Source organism: Nerophis lumbriciformis, linkage group LG33, assembly GCF_033978685.3.
Source record: "Nerophis lumbriciformis linkage group LG33, RoL_Nlum_v2.1, whole genome shotgun sequence".
NCBI classification, from domain to species: Eukaryota; Metazoa; Chordata; class Actinopteri; order Syngnathiformes; family Syngnathidae; genus Nerophis; species Nerophis lumbriciformis.
Window position 1 is genome coordinate 21,807,501 of NC_084580.2, and position 21,786 is coordinate 21,829,286.

The following is a 21,786-nucleotide window of genomic DNA, read 5'->3' on the forward strand; positions in this document are numbered from 1 at the left end:
GCAAGATCTCCTCCCCAACCCGGAGATGGCACTCCACCCTTTTCCGGGCGAGAACCATGGATTCGGACTTGGAGGTGTTGATTCTCATCCCAATCGCTTCACATTCAGCTGCGAACCAATCCAGTGAGAGCTGAAGATCCTGGCCAGATGAAGCCATCAGGACCACATCATCTGCAAAAAGCAGAGACCTAATCCTGCAACCACCAAACCAGATCCCCTCAACGCCTTGACTGTGCCTAGAAATGCTGTCCATAAAAGTTATGAACAGAATCGGTGACAAAGGGCAGCCTTGGCGTAGTGTGGACATTTGGTCTGACCGAAAGATGAGCGGATTCCTCGGTGTCACTGTGCACTGGATGGACAAAGAGGCAGAGAGGATACAGCTCAAGTCCAATCTCTTGGCTTGTGAGCGCTTCAAAGGCTCACATACAGCTGAACGAATCTGACAAATTTGAGGCAATATGTGATGAATACAACATTAAAGCTAAACTGGACTACATTATTAGTGACAATGCTGCTAACATGCGAAAAGCATTCACTGTGTGCTTCCCCAGTGAACAAGAGGATGACGATGATGGAGATCATCTTGATGACCCTGAGCTCTGGTGTGATTTAACCGTGGAAGATCAGCAAACGGTAGATGTTGCTATGACAAAGAAAAAGCGCTTGCAGTGTTTTGCGCACACTCTTCAGCTGATGGTGGGAGATGGTTTGAAAGAAACAAAAGTGGTATCTCCTTCTCTTTCGAAGTTATCTAAACTCAGCTCACTGCTGCACACAAGCACAACATTCAAAGATATGTTTGATGCTGAATTTGGGGAACAGAAAGGCATCCCTGCTGCAGTCAACACAAGATGGAACTCAACACTGAGGCAAGTGAAGGCTGTTCTCCTGTGCAATCAAGTAAGGCTCTGTGCTGTTCTAGAAAAGGCTGGGCACAGGGAGTTGTCATTCACAGCACGGGAGTGGAATCTGTTGGAAGAGTTGGTGGACATCTTGAAGCCATTTGGAGAAGCAACTGATTTGACACAGGGGGAGAAGGTCATCACAATCAGTGCTGTTGTTCCATCCATCTTGTCCCTCAACCACCACCTTGAGAAACTGGAGCCTCAGGTCTGTTTCCTGAGCGGCCTGGTCAGAAGTCTCCAGATATCCCTGAACAAAAGATTTCTTGGAATCTTCATCAATGTGAAAATGGCCAGGACACAAGATGGGATCACTGCTCCCTTTTCAGATCCAGTCTACCTCAAAGCAGCTGCCTTGGATCCAGCCTTTTCTCTGTTGTGGGTGGAGCCCCATGTGCTGGTCAGTCGTGACGTCAAGGCAGAGGTGGCACAACAGGTTAAAGGTAAATGTAACTGAGTCTAATGTGACTTTTTTCCTCATAATCTGATCTAACTGACTGCAGCAATAATTAAGTATTTCAGTCTTGCACACTGCATCACCAACACAAATGGTAATGATAAGGTCTCTTTTGTTTCTGCTATTGTTTTTACATGTTTACCAGAATTGATCCTGCAAGATGCTGCAGAGACTGAGCAACCTGCGTCTCTTGTTGATGAAGAAGAGCAAGGGGACCTTGGAGAAAGAGAAGGGCTGTTTGCTGCTTACCACAAGAGACAGAAGAAGGATGTTGGGATTACTCCAGCACTACAGCTAAGTCACTACCTTGACATAGCTGAAGGATAGAATGCCCTTTTGTTCTGGGCATTGAACATGAAGACTCTTCCTTCACTGTTCCGAGTGGCCATGAGAGTCTTGGCAGTGCCTGCCTCCAGTGGAGCGAGTTTTCAGCCATGGTGGCATCATACTACGCCCCCATCGTGCACAAATGACTGACAGACTCTTGGCTGATTTGGTCTTTTGCAAATGCAATGCAGTAGAGATGCGCGAATAGGCAATTATTTCATCCGCAACCGCATCACAAAAGTCGTCAACCATCCGCAACCACCCGAATTAACATTTAATTAACACCGCACCCGCCCGCACCCGCCTGTTGTAATATATCTAATATAGACGATGCAAGGCATTAGTGACGTTATAAAGCTTTTGCCTGTTAAAGAAAGGAGACTGATCCAATGTAGCACAGACATTCAATGCGTGCCACGCTGTCACGGCCCAGACGCACACCAGTGCGCAATCATCTGGGAGCTGCGCTGAGCGCACCTCCAAGCGCGTGGAGGTGCGATGTCCCTCGCACCCGCGGCGGCTCCACCCGGGCTCGCGCCTGAGGCTTCAGCGCGCACCGCGGCGGCCATCCTACTCGTCGCGGTCTAGCCCTCGCGGCTCTCGCTGCCGGCGACGGCCGGGTATGGGCCCGACGCTCCAGCGCCATCCATTTTCAGGGCTAGTTGATTCGGCCGGTGGGTTGTTACACACTCCTTAGCGGGTTCCGACTTCCATGGCCACCGTCCTGCTGTTTATATCAACCAACACCTTTTCTGGGGTCTGATGAGCGTCGGCATCGGGCGCCTTAACCCGGCGTTCGGTTCATCCCGCAGCGCCAGTTCTGCTTACCAAAAGTGGCCCACTCGGCTGACCAGGGTGAGCCCCACCCCTTTCGTGAGCGCACTGCGCGCGGAGTGCCCCATGTTACGCGCCCCCGGCAACGGGGGTGGCGGGCAGGTAAGCTGCGCGGGCGGAGCGCGCGGAGTGACCCCTGTTACGAGCCGCCGGCCACGGGGGTGGCGGGCAGGTAAGCTGCTTACCTGCTGCGCGTGACGCCGGCCGCGGCGAAGGCGGACGAGGCGGGGTGTCGTGCGGTGGGCGTGGTGGTGACCCTGGACGTGCGTCGGGCCCTTCTCACGGATCACCTCAGCTACGGCTCCCGGTGGGGCCCTCTCGGGGGAAGGGGCCTCGGCCCCGGACCCTGGCGAGGCGTCCCTTCTCCGCTCCGTAAAAGTGTCCATCTCTTTTTTTTTTTCTTCTGTTGTGGCATATGCTGCAGGTGCCTGCTCGTTTTTCGTATGTGGGTAACAACATTTAACTATGTATATATATTTCCGAATTGGTTTAACTGCCACCCGCCTGAATCTATTTAAAATCTAATTTTTTTTTATTTCAACCGCCCGACCCGACCCGCGGATAAAATCTAATTTTTTTTTATTTCAACCGCCCGATCCGCGGATAATCCGCGGACTCCGTGGTTGTGTCCGCAAACCGCGCATCTCTACAATGCAGCATAGAGCCCTGACATATAAAAAGTACTACTTTTTGGTTATGTTCACATATATGTCATGTTTTTTCAATGTTAACACTTTTGTACAAATAAGTACATTTGCACTTTATTTTTCAATGTGTTTATTCTGTGAAGGAATGAGTTAAATGTTTAAAATGACTGGTTAATAGTGCTATTATAAAGTGCAATGTCAGCACAATTTAAAATGCACTTGTTTTAATAAATAAATACAGCGTTTGAAAATCATACACAATCTGTGTTAATATATTAGTCTGTGGTTAAAAGGACTTGAAAGGACTCGAAACTCAAAATGCAGGACTTGGAACTTGACTTGAGACTTTCCAGTCTTGACTTTGAACTTGACTCGGGACTTGCCTGTCTTGACTCGGGACTTGACTCGGACTTGAGGGCAAAGACTTGAGACTTACTTGTGACTTGCAAAACAATGACTTGGTCCCACCTCTGGAACAAACTGCCGCCATTGCTTGCCGTGCTACCGAGGTCCTTTGTCCCTGAATTGCTCACACACTCCGGCAGATTCAATGGGGGTCTGGCGGCAGATTTCTTTGACTTTATCGTTGGAAATGCATCTGCTTTGAGTGTCGCAGGATATCCACACATTCTTGCCATCTCTGTCGTAGCATAGCTTTCGTCGGTAAAGTGTGCGGAACAAACGTCCAATTTCTTGCCACTTTCGCATCTTTGGGCCACTGGTGCAACTTGAATCCGTCCCTGTTCGTGTTGTTACACCCTCCGACAACACACCGACGAGGCATGATGTCTCCAAGGTACGGAAAACAGTCGGAAAAACGGAAAATAACAGAGCTGATTTGACTCGGTGTTTGAGAAAATGGCGGATTGCTTCCCGATGTGACGCCACGTTGTGACGTCATCGCTCCGAGAGCAAATATTAGAAAGGCGTTTAATTCGCCAAAATTCACCCATTTAGAGTTCGGAAATCGGTTAAAAAAATATATGGTCTTTTTTCTGCAACATCAAGGTATATATTGACGTTTACATAGGTCTGGTGATAATGTTCCCCTTTAATACAATGGTTTTTGACAGTATACTTTTTTCGTGTGATCGTATAGTGGTTTTAACTTGCTTTTATCTTTACTGGTATTACAATTAATTCAATACAACACATTTTTAACTTGTTTTTTTAACCAACATCATCCTTTTTTACATATTTATGAAATAGAAAATAGATAAATACAAATTACAACACAAGACGTGACATGACACAAATAATTAAATGGACTTTTAGCACCCTCTAGTGGTGACTAGCAAATATGACAGACCACGTTGTTCCCATGTTAAAATGGCGTTCAATACAAATTTAAATATGAACGTTTTGACACATAAAAGTAACGCACATAGTGCAACAATTATAAGCTGCAAAAAGTGATCACAACGCACATACACACAATATGTGGTTAGCACCTCTGCTGGTTTCGATGTCTACAGGGGGGGAAATAATATCGACTTCAGTGCAAAATAGTAATACATCTAACGTGAGCAACAACCAATTCAAAACGAAAATTCCACAACATAGTATTTCAACTGCTGTTAAATAACTTACAATAAATCTTATGTCCGCTTTAGTGTAATTTATAACACTTTGCAGAGCAATATTAGACAGTGGCTTACCATTAGCAGAGTGCAGGAAGTCTGCTAACAGCTTCCGGTTTGCGGTCATATTTATAGACTTTTAGTTACCAGCAGATGGCGCAATTGGACCTCTCATTGCATAACAAAACAATATACATACTTTAGCAGGAATTTCACTCAAATAATCAAAGTATTTATACACGTTACATAGAAATCAACTAGAATCCTCTATTTACTTTGACTAAAAATAATAATGTGAATTAAAAAATGATAAATCACTGTAATCAAATTAAATAACACATTTGAGAGAGTTGGGTTAACCCTTTAAAACGGAATAACTGCTGTAGGTACTACAACTAAAATGGCGGAAAGCTTAAAATAACTACAAAATTAAAATGGTAGACGGATATGACGTTTTCTGTTTCCGGTTTAGGCCACACCCTCTTCTAGGGGCCACGTGCACTGCCTCAGTGGGTCATAAATCAATCCCTGCTGTACCAACAATCCCAATATTTATCACTAGGACTTAACATGAAGTTAGTTTATTTACACAAGCAGGTCTTCTCGTTATGTTTAGGCATAGCAACCACAATACAACAACAAAACTAACGGCATCATTTATTTCCGTTTAGTTCCGCTATCAAACACCTCTTATATAACTCGATTGCGTCACACAAAGTTTCTCAAACCTTTTACAAAGTGATCGCTGCAGACACAAGCGGTTCGACTGCATTCCAAAAGATGATGAAATTGATATTTTTAATGGCATTAGCATATTAATCGTTAGCATATGTCACAAGCCAAGGTTTATGGCTGCGAAAAAAGTGGAAAAGTTAGCAAAGCTAACTGTAGCATGCTAGCACTTGAGTAGCAAGAGCATTTTGTTTTTGGAAGAGGGCGGGATATAACGCTCCAAATACAATGGAAAGTTAGCGCCCTCTAGACATCAGCGTAACTGTTGCAAACAGACCCTTTACGTCTTTTTTTCCACGCCAAGACTTTCATGTTATTCGCCCTTGGCGACTGTCTATGTTTTTGATTCCACCCTATGCTAGCGTCAAAGTTTGATTTTGTTTTTCCTTGCCTTGTGGAATTAAAATAGATTCTTACCTGCACCCTGCTCCTGCCGCTTCCAGGGGACAAGGGACCACCTGCCCCACGGTCTAGCCCACACCTAATTTGATGTGGCCCGCAAAGGCTTGGAATTACCATGTGTCTATTTGTTTTCTATATGTAGTCGACTTTCTATTTTGACAGAAAAAAATGCATGTACTGTATGCAATGTCATTGTGGACGGGGGCGTGGCCTGCTGACCTGCAGCGAAGCGGGGTGTGCCAGGACCGGCTTCGAGATCAGCAACAGGTGCGTTGATGGCCCACCTGGGCGTGTTTATCTAATCACCTGTCGCTCTGCTAAAGGCAGCAGCCGGGAAGGAGAAGGGGGCACGAGCACGAGCCAAGCGAGAGCGAGACTGAGGAAACAAAGACAATTGCTGCAAAGCAGAAAGACAATTTACTACAAAATAAAACATTGTTGTAACCCTGGAGGAGCCTGTCAATTTTTTTTCTTGAAAATCAACTTTTACCTTGAAAATCATTTTTTACCTTGGAAATCAACTTTGAACTTGAAAATATTTTTTTTTCTTGAAAATCAGCTTTTACCTTGAAAATATTTTTTTTTCTTGAAAATCAACTTTTACCTTGAAAATAATTTTTTACCTTGAAAATCTTTTTTTTTCTTGAAAATCAACTTTCACCTTGAAAATCATTTTTTACTTTGAAAATCATTTTTTACCTTGAAAATCAACTTATACCTTGAAAATCATTTTTTATCTTGAAAATCAACTTTACCTTGAAAATCATTTTTTACCTTGAAAATCATTTTTTACCTTGAAAATCAACTTTTACCTTGAAAATCGTTTTTTTTTCTTGAAAATCATTTTTTACTTTGAAAATCAACTTTTACCTTGAAAATCATTTTTTACCTTTAAAATCAACTTTTACCTTGAAAATCATTTTTTACCTTGGAAATCAACTTTTACCTTGAAAATCATTTTTTACCTTGTAAATCAACTTTTACCTTGAAAATTATTTTTTACCTTGAAAATTATTGTTTTTCTTGGAATTCAACTTTTACCTTGAAAATCATTATTTTTCTTGAAAATCATTTTTTACCATGAAAATCAACTTTTACCTTGAAAATCTTTTTTTTAACCTTGAAAATCGTTTTTTTCCCTGAAAATCAACTTTTACCTTAAAAATCTTTTTTACCTTGAAAATCTTTACCTTGAAAATCAACTTTTACCTTGAAAATCATTTTTTACCTTGAAAATCAACTTTTACATTGAAAATCATTTTTTACCTTGAAAATCATTTTTTACCTTGAAAATCTTTTTTTTTCTTGAAAATCAACTTTCACCTTGAAAATCATTTTTTACTTTGAAAATCATTTTTTACCTTGAAAATCAACTTATACCTTGAAAATCATTTTTTATCTTGAAAATCAACTTTTACCTTGAAAATCATTTTTTACCTTGAAAATCAACTTTTACCTTGAAAATCGTTTTTTTTTTTGAAAATCAACTTTTACCTTGAAAATCTTTTTTTTTTTTTTGAAAATCAACTTTTACCTTGAAAATCTTTTTTTACCTTTAAAATCAACTTTTACCTTGAAAATCATTTTTTACCTTGAAAATCATTTTTTACCTTGTAAATCAACTTTTACCTTGAAAATTATTTTTTACCTTAGACTTCATTGATACAATGTACAGCATCAGTTTATATCCTAAAATCACAAAGCCAAGCAGAATTACAGGACACTGTGCCACGCTTATTGATAATATTTTTACCAATGATTTTGATAATAACACTACAAGTGGTCTACTTATAACCGATGTTAGTGATCATCTGCCAGTTTTTACAATATATGATGGAAACTACAAGAAGAATATGGAAGACAAAAGGACATTTCGAAGACTGTGCACAGAGAAGAGGATGATTGCTTTCAAAATTGAGCTACAAAAGCAAGATTGGGACAATGTGTACAATGAAAATGAGGTTGATGAAGCATATGAACATTTCTTAAACAAGTTCATAATACTTTATAACAAACATTGTCCATGGATACAACTCAGTAATAAGCAGAGAAAGAATAATCAACCATGGATGACAAAAGGATTAAAAAATGCTTGTAAGAAGAAGAATACACTATATAGGAAATTTATAGCACAAAGAACTACAGAGGCAGAAATTAAGTACAAAAAGTATAAAAACAAGTTAACATACATACTACGATTATGTAGAAAAGAATATTACAGTGAATTATTGGACAAGAACAAAACTAATATGAGAGCAACATGGGGCATCCTCAATAGCATTATTAAAAATGGCACTAAGAGGGACTACCCTCAATACTTCTTAGACGGAAATAAAAAAAATGACAACATAAAGGAAGTAGTTGAAAGCTTCAATAATTATTTTGTAAATATTGGACCAAAATTGGAAGAAAGGATTCCAGACCCAGTTTCAATTGAGGACTATAATGATACCATAGAGCGAAATCCCAACTCCATGTTCCTCAGTAATGTGACACAGGAGGAAATAGTTACAATCGTGAAAAAATGTAAATCCAAGACTTCAACTGATTGTAATGAAATTGATATGGAAACGATAAAAAAGGTTATTGAAGAGATCTCAGGACCATTAATGTATATTAGTAACCTATCATTTCAAACAGGTACATTTCCAAACAAAATGAAAATAGCTAAAGTTGCACCAATTTACAAGACTGGCGACAAACATCAATTTACAAACTATAGACCTGTTTCCTTACTTCCACAATTTTCTAAAATCATTGAAAAACTGTTCAATAACAGATTAGAGAGTTTCATAAATAAAAATAGAATACTCGAAGAAAATCAATATGGATACAGAGCTAATGTTTCAACTTCGATGGCTTTAATTGAAATTACAGAAGAAATTACCAATGCTATAGATAATAAAAAATGTGCGGCAGCAGTTTTTATGGATCTAACTAAAGCATTTGACACAATTAATCACAATATTTTAATCAAAAAACTAGAACGATATGGCATCAGAGGGTTAGTCTTAAACTGGATAAGAAGTTATCTAATGAACAGGAAACAATACGTGAAGGTAGGCGAACACACCTCTACAACGCTAAATATATCCTGTGGTGTACCTCAGGGATCAATACTAGGACCTAAATTATTCAATCTATATATAAATGACATTTGTAAAGTTACAAAAGATTTAAAGTTAGTATTATTTGCGGATGATACAACAGCGTTTTGTTCAGGAGAGAACACACAGAAGATACTACAAATAATAACAGAAGAAATTAACAAATTAAAAAGATGGTTTGACAAAAACAGACTATCGTTGAATCTCAGTAAAACTAAAATAATGCTATTTGGTAACAGTAGAAGAGAAAGTCAAACACAAATACAAATAGACGGAATAGAAATTGAAAGAGTAAATGAAACCAAATTTCTAGGTATAATGATTGATGATAAATTGAACTGGAAATCTCACGTAAAAAATATACAACATAAAGTAGCAAGAAACACGTCAATAATGAATAAAGCAAAACATGTTCTAGACAAAAAATCACTTCATATTCTCTACTGCTCACTAGTGTTACCATATCTGAGTTATTGTGCAGAAATATGGGGAAATAATTACAAAAGTACACTTCATTCATTAACGGTGTTACAAAAAAGATCAGTTAGAATAATACATAATGTTGGATATAGAGAACACACAAATCCTTTATTTATTGAATCAAAGATTCTGAAATTCTACGACATAGTGAATTTGCAAACAGCTAAAATTATACACAAAGCAAACTATAACCTGCTACCCAAGAATATACAACAATTCTTCTCAAAAAAAGAGGAGAAATATAATCTTAGAGAGAAATGTAATTTAAAACATTTGTATGCACGTACAACACTTAAGACCTTCAGTATATCAGTATGTGGAATTAAATTATGGAATGGATTAAGCAAAGCAATCAAACAATGTACTAATATGATCCACTTCAAGAAACTCTTCAAACTTAAAGTGTTTACAAAGTACAAAGAAGAAGAACCATGATAAACATTCTGAATTTATTTAACTCATCCATTCTTTCATTCTTTCACTCACAAAATAATCTTACTTATCTCAACATATGAAATGTAACTTACTTCACCAATTATTATTTATTTACTTATTTTATTGTGATTACTTATGGAGTATATTGTGAATAAATTGAGAACAGGAAGTGAACAAAAGTTTTAGCAACTGTCATGTAAAAGAAAAGGGGTAGGATTAAATAAGCTTTGCTTCTTCCTACTCCTTTTCGAACATGTTGAAAAGAGAAACTGGAGATTGTGATGTATCATGTTGTATACTTGCATGTTCGAAATAAACTCAAACTCAACTCAACTCAACTACCTTGAAAATTATTGTTTTTCTTGGAATTCAACTTTTACCTTGAAAATCATTATTTTTCTTGAAAATCATTTTTTACCATGAAAATCAACTTTTACCTTGAAAATCTTTTTTTTAACCTTGAAAATCGTTTTTTTCCCTGAAAATCAACTTTTACCTTAAAAATCTTTTTTACCTTGAAAATCTTTACCTTGAAAATCAACTTTTACCTTGAAAATCATTTTTTACCTTGAAAATCAACTTTTACATTGAAAATCATTTTTTACCTTGAAAATCATTTTTTACCTTGAAAATCATTTTTTTTCTTGAAAATCAACTTTTACCTTGAAAATCATTTTTTACCTTGAAAATATTTTTTTTTCTTGAAAATCATTATTTACCTTGAAAATTAACTTTTGCCTTGAATTTTTTTTTTTCAAATCAACTTTTACCTTGAAAATCAACTTTTACCTTGAAAATCAACTTTTACCTTGAAAATCTTTTTTTTTCTAGAAAATCAACTTTTACCTTGAAAATCTTTTTTTTCTTGAAAATCAACTTTTACCTTGTAAATCATTTTTTTACCTTGAAAATCAACTTTTACCTTGAAAATCAACTTTTACCTTGAAAATCATTTTTTACCTTGAAAATCTTTTTTCTTCTTCTTGAAAATCAACTTTTACCTTGAAAATCTTTTTTTTCTTGAAAATCAACTTTTACCTTGAAAATAATTTTTTACCTTGAAAATCAACTTTTACCTTGAAAATAATTTTTTACCTTGAAAATCAACTTTTACCTTGAAAATCATTTTTTTTCTTGAAAATCAACTTGGTCATTGGTGGTCCGAAGAACCCGGAAGCGCAAGTCTTCCACAAATTGCAACTTGTGGAAGACTTGCACACCCCGCTTCGCTGCAGGTCCGCAGGCCACGCCCCCCATCCACAGTCATATATTTTAAACTTAATGTAATATTGCAACAAATATATTATCACACATTCCAAACTAACATCAAAATAAGTATTTAAATATCTGCATGACTCATGATTTTGAAGCAACTTATCAATTTGTATATTGTAAAAATTATTTTTCAGTAAAAACTGGTAGCTCAGTTGCCAGAATTTTACCGTAAAAACATGAAACTAAAAACATTTTATTTTTCCATTTACAGTAATACACCGTAAAAACAACAACCGTAGATTATACAGTGTTTTTCATTTACATTTACAGTACACATTGTAGAAAAATTGTACATTTTATGGTAACGTTTCGGCAGCTAAACTTTACTCTAAAATCTACATGATTTTCTTACAGTGTACGTAAAAATATGTAACAAATAATTGTGTAATGAAGCAATTTATATTATTCACTGTTACAAATGGCCCTCTGAGGGCAGCCATAATTGTGATGTGGCCCCCCAATGAAAACGAGTTTGACACCCCTGGTCTAGCTCCATCCTATCTTGCTGAATATGTCGTACCATATGTCCCAGTCACAAATCTGTGTTCCAAGAGCTCCGGATTATTAGTGATTCCCAGAGCCCAAAAAGAGTCTGCAGGCTTTAGAGCGTTTTCTATTTGGGCTCCAGTACTCTGGAATACCCTAGCAACAACAGTTAGAGATGCTACCTCAGTAGAAGCATTTAAGTCCTATCTTAAAACTCATTTATACACCCTTGCCTTTAAACAGCTCCATTTTTGTTTTTGGCCCAGTTGATCTGCCGCTTCTCTTTTTCTTCATCGAGATAACTCAGCTTCACAATGTTTTAAAATAGAACAAAATACATACTCAACAAATATTACAAACATTTATTGTACCCAACTTTTGTTGAAGCACACATTGCTTATTGCATGAAGGTCAGGGGACACAAAACAATCATCATATTACAAATGAGAATAAAGATAATAAAACGGATTACAGAGACTTAACAAATGATTCATAAAGTCACACATTTTAATAGTAAATGGTCTTGCATAAAACACAACTTGTCAAATGATGTATAAAGTAAATAATAATATGCTTCCAGAAGTGGTCCAGAAGATGTTTCGGATGTGAACCAGTACATATGAACTAAGAGGGATTTATGTGCACTCAAAAGCAAAAGTATAAACAAATATGTATGTCATACAAAAGGAGTTCATCTACGGAATCATTTTCAATGAAAAAATATATTATGTAACACACTTCATTGATTTTTAAAACATTTACAAAACAAGATTAAGTACTAAACAAAATTGTGATGGTCTATGTTGTATAGAAATACAATATTTATTGTATGTAACATTTTGTACTGTCCAGATTTTTTAAAACACATTTAAAAAAATAATAATATAATGGTATGCAAAAAAAAGCTGATGTTACTTCAGCCTATACCATGCCTGTCAATAATATAAAATATTGTAGCGTTCCAGAAGAGTTGGTGCTGCAAAGGGTTCTGGGTATTTGTTCTGTTGTGTTACTGTGCGGATGTTCTCCCTAAATGTGTTTGTCATTCTTGTTTGGTGTGGATTCACAGTGTGGCGTATATTTCTAACAATGTTAAAGTTGCTTATACGGCCACTCTCAGTGAAACCTGTATCGCTGTTGATGAAGTATGCGTTGCATTCGCATATGTGTGCGTACAGGAGCTGCTCATATCTTGTGACTGGGCGGGCACGTTGTTAGAAAGGATGAAAAGCGGACGTGACGTCAGCTCGTAGAGGACGTTAAAAGCAGTGCCTGTAAGGCACGCCCCCAAGACTGTGGAATACGAGATATAATGACTGATTAACACCTTCGTTCGATAATGAAGGTTGCCTCAGCTCAAAGCCTGAGCCCCGACATTAATGAACTAGCATCCAAGAAAAGATGGCAGGTATCTAAGATGGCTTGGGCACATCAGATTAGATCAGTGTGTTGCAAACTGAGCAGTTTAAAGTCCTGAATGGTTGGTTTATTCATTGTTATTTTGTTTTCAAATTTATTAGCCTGTGGAAAAAGTTAATGTTGATATTTACCTCAGAAGGCTCCAAATAGAAAAGAGGCATTCAATTTTTATTTAAATTGTATTTGATATGCCATTGATATTTTTTTAATTATTATTATTTGAAACTGGATTTTGCATGTCACTATAAAGTTATATAAGCCTTGCTTGTTCAATATTTAATGCAAAACTTGTTTGGGTCCCTATCAAAAAGGTTAATTTGTTCAACCTTGGCCCGCGGCTTTGTTCAGTTTTACATTTGAGTTTGACACCCCTGAATTAAAGTCTTGACAGTTTATTTCAAATCCTGCAGTTTCATTTGCTGCTGCTGTTCTCACCAGCACACTTGTGTTTCTTACACTGGTACTTATAAGAGAATCTTTCACCACACACACTGCAACTCAACACTTTCTCTCCTGTGTGTGTTCTCATGTGTGCTACAAGGTTTGGTCGGTCACAAAAGCTTCTGTTGCAGATTGAACAGGACTGCAATTTTTCACCAGTGTGTGTTCTCGTGTGTTTTATAAGTTTTGATCCGTCGGCAAAGCTTTTGTTGCAGGTCGAACAGGAATACGGTTTTTCACCGGTGTGTATTCTCATGTGCACTTTCAAACCGGTCCTTTGCGTAAAACCTTTGCCACAAACTGAACAGGGAAAAGGTTTCTCTCCTGTGTGCACTCTCATGTGTCTTTTCAAACACTGACTTCGTGTAAAACCTTGACCACAGACTGAACACGAACACGTTTTTTCTCCAGTGTGTATTCTCGTGTGTATTTGCAAATGTTGACTTTGTACAAAACTTTTACCACAGAATGAACAGATGAAAGGCTTTTCGCCAGTGTGCATTCTTCCGTGTCTTACCAACGTTTCCTTTTGAGAGAACGGTGTCCTGCAAACTGAGCACATGAATGGTTTTTCTCCAGTGTGTCTTCTCACGTGTCTTTTCAGATAACTACGGTATTTGAAGGTTTTGTCACAGTGAGAACATTTCAAGTGCGTGTTGTCAGTGTGACATGTCTTATCATCTTTAGAGTCTTCATCGTCAGTGTCGGGAGAGTGTGACGTTGTGTCCTCACCATCTGATAGTGGAGCTAAGAGCTTGTCTGCTTGTGATCCTCCACAGTGGTCTCCATCAGCTTCTGTTGTCATGTGTTGTGTTGAGCTGCTGCTCTTCTCCTCACTTTCACCTTTGACCTCATCATCTTCACTCTTCACAGGGACACCAGTCACTGGGAACTCCACCAGTCCTTCAATATGCTCTCCCTCCTGACTGATGCTGTGTTCCTCCTCTTCTTCTTTAACATCAGGTGGCTGTATCTCCCCATCGTCCTCTTTGAAGTGAAGGGGCTTTGGCTCCTCCTTTTCCTCTTTAGAATGTGGAAGCCGTGGCTCCTTACCTTCAATGTTGCAGGGCTGTCGCTCATCTTCCTCTTTTATGTGGGGGGGGTTGTGGCTCCGCCTGCTCCATGCTTGAGTTCCGCTCCCGCTGCTCAGGGAGAATATGTTCCACACAGACATCTGCAAGAGGAAAAAACACATGCTTTAGAAAATTCCAGCATTGACGAGTCACATGAGACATTGTCCCGCACCAGCATTATGATTGCGACAACATTGTCGACAAAAAAACATATTAATTTGTCGACAAAAGAGAGATTTATTGCTAAAGTATCCCACAATGCATGCCGGCAGCCGTATTGGAAGGCTTTGTTTACCGAGAGCAATAGCGCTACTCAATGCACACGTGATATTTACGTAATGTTCCTTGGAAAATAACATTGCATCAACTTTGGTACGAAGGAGAAATACTCTTGAATTAATATATGAAATATTAAGCAATATTATTCTCATGTAACTTCACTTTTCTTCATACTTGCCAACCTTGAGACCTCCGATTTCGGGAGGTGGGGGGCGTGGTCAGGGGTGGGGCGGGGGCGTGGTTGGGGGCGTGGTTAAGATATATATATATATATAAGAAATACTTGACTTTCAGTGAATTCTAGCAATATATATATTTTATTACATATATATATATATATATATATATATATATATAAATAAATAAAATAAATACTTGAATTTCAGTGTTCATTTATTTACACATATACACACACATAACACTCATCTACTCATTGTTGAGTTAAGGGTTGAATTGTCCATCCTTGTTCTATTCTCTGTCACTATTTCAGAACACACACATTATACAAATATACACTATAAAATCAATAAGAAAACGGGAGCTCTAATTTGGGAGTCTGAATTAGGATCAGAAGTTCCTATATAAACATTGCGCACTCACGTCGCCTTTTTGTATTGATTACTGCAACTGTGCACTGGATTCATTCACAAATACAAACTAAAATTCACAAACACTTTAGAGTTAGGCTCCACCATCAGAATGTGTACTTAAAACTTATAAAGATCACATGGATATTATTCAGTGAGTTGATTCACCAAAACTAACCTGTTATACAGGAGGAAAAAGCACACAGGACGTTTCAATTGTTCACAGACTGGTCGCGCTCATCAGAATGAGAAGACACTTCCGGTCTGCAGGTGATAGCATTCAATTGGGAAGAAACGCCCTACTGCCCCCTACTGACCAATGTGAATACTGATAAATGTGTAATGACAGCTCCAAAAACGAACTCAAACCACAAAATAAAATAAATAAATCAACACAAAAATGTGACACATTATGGGTGGGTCACATATGCATGTACAGTAGATGGCAGTATTGTCCTGTTTAAAAGTGTCACAACATTGCTGTTTACGGCAGACGAACTGCTTTACGGTAGGTAGACGAAAACTTGACTGCTGTTGTTGTGTGTTGTTGCCGCGCTGGGAGGACGTTAATGAAACTGCCTAACAATAAACCCACATAAGAAACCAAGAACTCGCCCTTGATCATTAGCTGTTTATATTGTGAGAAAGCGGATGTGTGAACAGGCTGTCAACACGTCACTCAGGTCTGCATGGAGCTGGAGGGGGCGTGGCCTCCAGCTCCGCCTGAATTTCGGGAGATTTTCGGGAGAAAATTTGTCCCGGTAGGTTTTCGGGAGAGGCGCTGAATTTCGGGAGTCTCCCGGAAAATCCGGGAGTGTTGGCAAGTATGCTTTTGTTTCATGTGGAGGCTCCAGTCCGGACGTGAGTACTATTTTATCAATACAACTACTATCAAAGTTCCTCCACGAAGCACATCAAGTTAATGCTCTCATTTATTTTGGATTAATTTCCACTTACATTAAAGGCCTACTGAAAGCCACTACTACCGACCACGCAGTCTGATAGTTTATATATCAATGATGAAATCTTAACATTGCAACACATGCCAATACGGCCGGGTTAGCTTACTAAAGTGCAATTTTAAATTTTGCGCGAAATATCCTGCTGAAAACGTCTCGGTATGATGACGCCAGCGCGTGACGTCGCGGATTGTAGAGGACATTTTGGGACAGCATGGTGGCCAGCTATTAAGTCGTCTGTTTTCATCGCAAAATTCCACAGTATTCTGGACATCTGTGTTGGTGAATCTTTTGCAATTTGTTCAATGAACAATGGAGACAGCAAAGAAGAAAGCTGTAGGTGGGAAGCGGTGTATTGCGGGCGGCTGCAGCAACACAAACACAGCCGGTGTTTCATTGTTTACATTCCCGAAAGATGACAGTCAAGCTTTACCATTGGCCTGTGGAGAACTGGGACAACAGAGACTCTTACCAGGAGGACTTTGAGTTGGATACGCAGACGCGGTACCGTGAGTACACTTCCAAACATTTGATCGCTTGCCCGTACGTGCGTGCCGCTATGTGCATGTCACGTACGTAACCTTGGGGACTTTGGGGAAATATATGTGCTGTATGAACTTTGGGGAGGTGAACGGTACTTTGGGCTGTGGGATTGAGTGTGTTGTGCAGGTGTTTGAGTTGTATTGGCGGGTTATATGGACGGGAGGGGGGAGGTGTTTGTTATGCGGGATTCATTTGTGGCATATTAAATATAAGCCTGGTTGTGTTGTGGCTAATAGAGTATATATATGTCTTGTGTTTATTTACTGTTTTAGTCATTCCCAGCTGAATATCAGGTCCCACCCGCCTCTCACAGCATCTTCCCTATCTGAATCGCTCCCACTGCCCTCTAGTCCTTCACTCTCACTTTCCTCATCCACGAATCTTTCATCCTCGCTCAAATTAATGGGGAAATCGTCGCTTTCTCGGTCCGAATCGCTCTCGCTGCTGGTGGCCATGATTGTAAACAATGTGCAGATGTGAGGAGCTCCACAACCTGTGACGTCACGCTACTCGTCTGCTACTTCCGGTACAGGCAAGGCTTTTTTATCAGCGACCAAAAGTTGCGAACTTTATCGTCGATGTTCTCTACTAAATCCTTTCAGCAAAAATATGGCAATATCGCGAAATGATCAAGTATGACACATAGAATGGACCTGCTATCCCCGTTTCGATAAGAAAATCGCATTTCAGTAGGCCTTTAAGGTATTCATGTGTGATTTCCAAAAGCTCCTGTAAATGTAGAAGAAGGAGAAACACGGGCATGTCTGGATGACTCGCTTCCATATTTCTCGCACTATTATGTTAGATCTACTATGGACTGGACTCTCACTATTATGTTAGATCCACTATGGACTGGACTCTTACTATTATGTTAGATCCACTATGGACTGGACTCTCACTATTATGTTAGATCCACTATGGACTGGACTCTCACTATTATGTTAGATCCACTATGGACTGGACTCTCACACTATTATGTTAGATCCACTATGGACTGGACTCCACACTATTATGTTAGATCTACAATGGACTGGACTCTCACACTATTATGTTAGATCCACTATGGACTGGACTCTCACTATTATGTTAGATCCACTATGGACTGGACTCACACTATTATGTTAGATCCACTATGGACTGGACTCTCACTATTATGTTAGATCCACTATGGACTGGACTCACACTATTATGTTAGATCCACTATGGACTGGACTCTTACTATTATGTTAGATCCACTATGGACTGGACTCTCACACTATTATGTTAGATCCACTATGGACTGGACTCTCACTATTATGTTAGATCCACTATGGACTGGACTCTCACAATATTATGCTAGATCCACTCGACGTCCATTGCACCGGTCGCCCAGGGGGCTTGGGGGTCCCCTCCAAGGTTTCTCATTGTCATCCCATTGGGTTGAGTTTTTTCTTGCCCTAATGTGGGATCTGAGCCGAGGATGTCGTTGTGGCTTGTGCAGCCCTTTGAGACACTCGTGATTTAGGGCTATACAAGTAAACATTGACTGACTGACTGATTGATAGTGTTTACCTCCGAGTGGAAACCGGTTGTTATGAAGCTGGCAGTGGGGCATTCTTTCTGATGTCACTTCCTGTGTGGGGCGCGGTCTTTCTTGCGTCACTTCCTCTCGAAAATTCAGTTTGTAAACGAGCTATGAGTTCATACAAAGCTAAGAGCCGGAGATTCAAGAAATAGACGGCACACTTACCCGTGTAAAAATTTGTCCGAGAAGGAGAAATCTTTAACTCCGGTTTAGTGTGGCTGAAACGAGGCTTAGGCTAAATAATTATTTGTTTAAGGAATATATCGATGTTAAAACAGGCCCAAATATTTTTGGAACGCACCATGCCACTAAAGTCTCATACTCTTGTCATTTCCTGATACTTGGCAGCCCTGCTGTTAACGATGACATATAAAGTTTAGACATGTCCGATTATGTCTGTCGGAGGAAGATATTTACATATATCCGAATTTAAGTTGTACTTCTTTTATTTCATAGTCATATTTGAAAACAGCTCGTGTTTTCCATTTCTTCTCTTGCTGCTTTGTCTGCAAGTAAACTGTGTGTGTTAACCTTGAGTTCTTTGGAATGTATTTTGACTAGGGAGACGTTGTGCATGTATTATGACTAGGGAGAGGGAAGAAAAGAGGGGGTTTTGGGGTTGGGAAGACAGACCATTTTAGCGGGGCGATCCGAATGTTCTATGCTGTTTCTGTGAAAGTATATTTGCAAAGCTTTGCCAATATATTACAAAATACCTATTCTGTCTCTGGTGGTTTTTCAACTCAGCTTTAAGTGTCGTAAAGAGCTTGGGAGCGACTTGTGACTTGAATTCCCTGGGAGGAACAACTGGTCCAAAACGCAATATGGTCGACAAATGCTTTAAAATGTAATATCGGGAATTATCGGTATCGGTTTCAAAAAGTACAATTTATGACTTTTTTAAAATGCTGCTGTACGGAGCGGTACACGGACGTAGGGAGAAGTACAGAGCAGTTGCGTGTCCCAGTCATACTTGCCAACCCTCCCGATTTTCCTGGCAGACTCCCGAATTTCAGTACCCCTCAAGAAAATCTCCCGGGGCAACCTTTCTCCCGATTTCCACCCAAACTACAATATTGGGAGCGTACCTTAAAGGCACTGCACTTGCGTGCCGGCCCAGTCACATAATATCTACGGCTCTTTATACACACAAGTGAATGCCATGCATACTTGGTCAACAGCCATACAGGTCACACTGAGGGTGGCCGTATAAACAACTTTAACACTGTTACAAATATGCGCCACACTGTGAACCCACACCAAACAAGAATGACAAAACACATTTCGAGAGAACATCCGCACCGTAACACAACAGAACAAATACCCAGAACCCCTTGCAGCACTAACTCTTCCGGGACGCTACAATATACCCCCCCCCCCCCAACCTCAACCTCAACCTCCTCATGCTCTCTCAGGGAGAGCATGTCCCGAATTCCAAGCTGCTGTTTTGAGGCATGTTAAAAAAAAATAATGCACTTTGTGACTTCAATAATAAATATGGCAGTGCCATGTTGGCACTTTTTTTCCATAACTTTGAGTTGATTTATTTTTGGAAAATCTTCTTACTCTATGTTTCAATGTAAACTATTGCCACATTTCTTTTAACAGTAAACCTTTAATGGACGTGTGGAAGTAAACAATGTGATAAAAAAACATTTTTCAACCAACTACAGGACACTGTGCTTGAAGGCTGAAATTGGCGGTCGTACTTGACGGCCGCAACCACTTCATGGCTTCACAATAGTTACGGAGTACAAAACTAGACGTTGCGTAATTGCTTGACATACATGGCGGACAATAACTGATAGTCTGCTATGCCAGTTCAAATGCATTCGCTATTTTTCTTAGTCTTCTCTTGTCTTCATTGTCGTCTCCCCTTCGACAAATGGACAAAGTTTTGCACTAAGTAGAATCACAGCTGACCTGGACAATCGAAAGTTCTCTTGCCGTTTCCTCCACCAGGCTGCCGTTATTCCAGGGTTTATCCAAAACCGTCGCTCAACATTGCTATGTTCCCGTCTGAAATGTGTTGTATCCCGAATAGCTGCAATCGCCCGTTTCCTTCTCTTAAAGGCCTACTGAAAGCCACTACTACCGACCACGCAGTCTGATAGTTTATATATCAATGATGAAATCTTAACATTGCAACACATGCCAATACGGACGGGTTAGCTTACTAAAGTGCAATTTTAAATTTTGCGCAAAATATCCTGCTGAAAACGTCTCGGTATGATGACGCCTGCGCGTGACGTCACGGATTATAGAGGACATTTTGGGACAGCATGGTGGCCAGCTATTAAGTCGTCTGTTTTCATCGCAAAATTCCACAGTATTCTGGACATCTGTGTTGGTGAATCTTTTGCAATTTGTTCAATGAACAATGGAGACAGCAAAGCAGACAAAAAATAATGCACTTTGTGACTTCAATAATAAATATGGCAGTGCCATGTTGGCACTTTTTTTCCATAACTTTGAGTTGATTTATTTTTGGAAAACCTTGTTACATTGTTTAATGCATCAACAAAATTAGGCATAATAATGTGTTAATTCCACGACTGTATATATCGGTATCGGTTGATATCGGAATCGGTAATTAAGAGTTGGACAATATCGGCAAAAAAAGCCATTATCGGACATCTCTAAGTTAATAAACATGTGAGAGTAAGAAGTAAACGAACCTGTTGTGTGAAATCAGCGTCCAGTAGTTGATGTTGTCGCTCCTTCTCCTCTTTTGTTGGATAATCTTCCTCCTCGTATTCGGCTATCGTTCTTTCTAGCATTTCTTAACCCACCGCAGTTAGTCGAAGCTTCACCTAACTCTCAGCAATTGTATTTTATGCACATTTTCACACAATCACAACTCTTTACACTCACACTTGATCTCTACTTAGCGATGTGTTGATAACGTCCGCCTCACCTTTGTGAGCAGCTAACAAGCTAAGCTAACTAGCAAGCTAAGCTAACTAGCTAGCTAAGCTAACTAGCTAGCTAGCTAACCTGCCTATCGAGCCGAACATGCTTCAACATTCACTGAGACGAGTCTAGTTTATCCTGTCACGATAAGATGCCATACGATAAACAACCAGACGTGTAAATTAATAAGACTGCGCTGCTCTGTTGCAGTCACCACCACACTTTTGTTATGGAGACGCTATCAGTCTACGCATGCGCAACATTGTTCTTCTTCTTTTTCTTCTTTGGTTTAATAGCGGTTGACAAGCAACCTAGTAGTGCGCATTACCGCCATCTACTGA

General features: G+C 39.3%; 5 protein-coding genes across 10 annotated transcripts in view; 1 reads left to right on the plus strand and 4 right to left on the minus strand.

The window, feature by feature from the left end:
- The window catches only part of LOC133575685 (uncharacterized), a 462,851-nt gene extending 441,161 nt beyond the window's left edge, over positions 1–21,690 (minus strand). The window contains exon 1 of the mRNA XM_061928425.1: positions 21,480–21,690. The gene's annotated coding sequence lies outside the window, so the exon portion shown is untranslated. The remainder of the gene's footprint in view (positions 1–21,479) is intronic.
- LOC133575760 (uncharacterized) overlaps positions 1–21,786 on the plus strand; it is a 551,361-nt gene that overhangs the window by 298,387 nt on the left and 231,188 nt on the right. The gene's annotated exons all lie outside the window — the stretch shown is intronic.
- Positions 1–21,786, minus strand: part of LOC133575681 (uncharacterized) — a 515,078-nt gene that overhangs the window by 147,699 nt on the left and 345,593 nt on the right. The gene's annotated exons all lie outside the window — the stretch shown is intronic.
- LOC133575689 (uncharacterized) overlaps positions 1–21,786 on the minus strand; it is a 302,477-nt gene that overhangs the window by 24,347 nt on the left and 256,344 nt on the right. The window contains exon 1 of one of the 6 annotated variants that reach the window (XM_061928438.2): positions 5,900–6,053. The exons of the other annotated variants lie outside the window; for them this stretch is intronic. The gene's annotated coding sequence lies outside the window, so the exon portion shown is untranslated. Of the gene's footprint in view, positions 1–5,899; positions 6,054–21,786 lie in introns of those variants that run through there. 6 annotated transcript variants of the gene reach the window in all.
- Positions 12,673–21,446, minus strand: LOC133575742 (uncharacterized). The gene is made up of 2 exons (XM_061928554.2): positions 21,211–21,446; positions 12,673–14,701 (listed from the first exon to the last, which is right to left on the minus strand). Exons 1-2 carry the CDS (start codon positions 21,310–21,312, stop codon positions 13,499–13,501), a joined length of 1,305 nt encoding a protein of 434 aa, XP_061784538.1. The 5' UTR covers positions 21,313–21,446; the 3' UTR covers positions 12,673–13,498.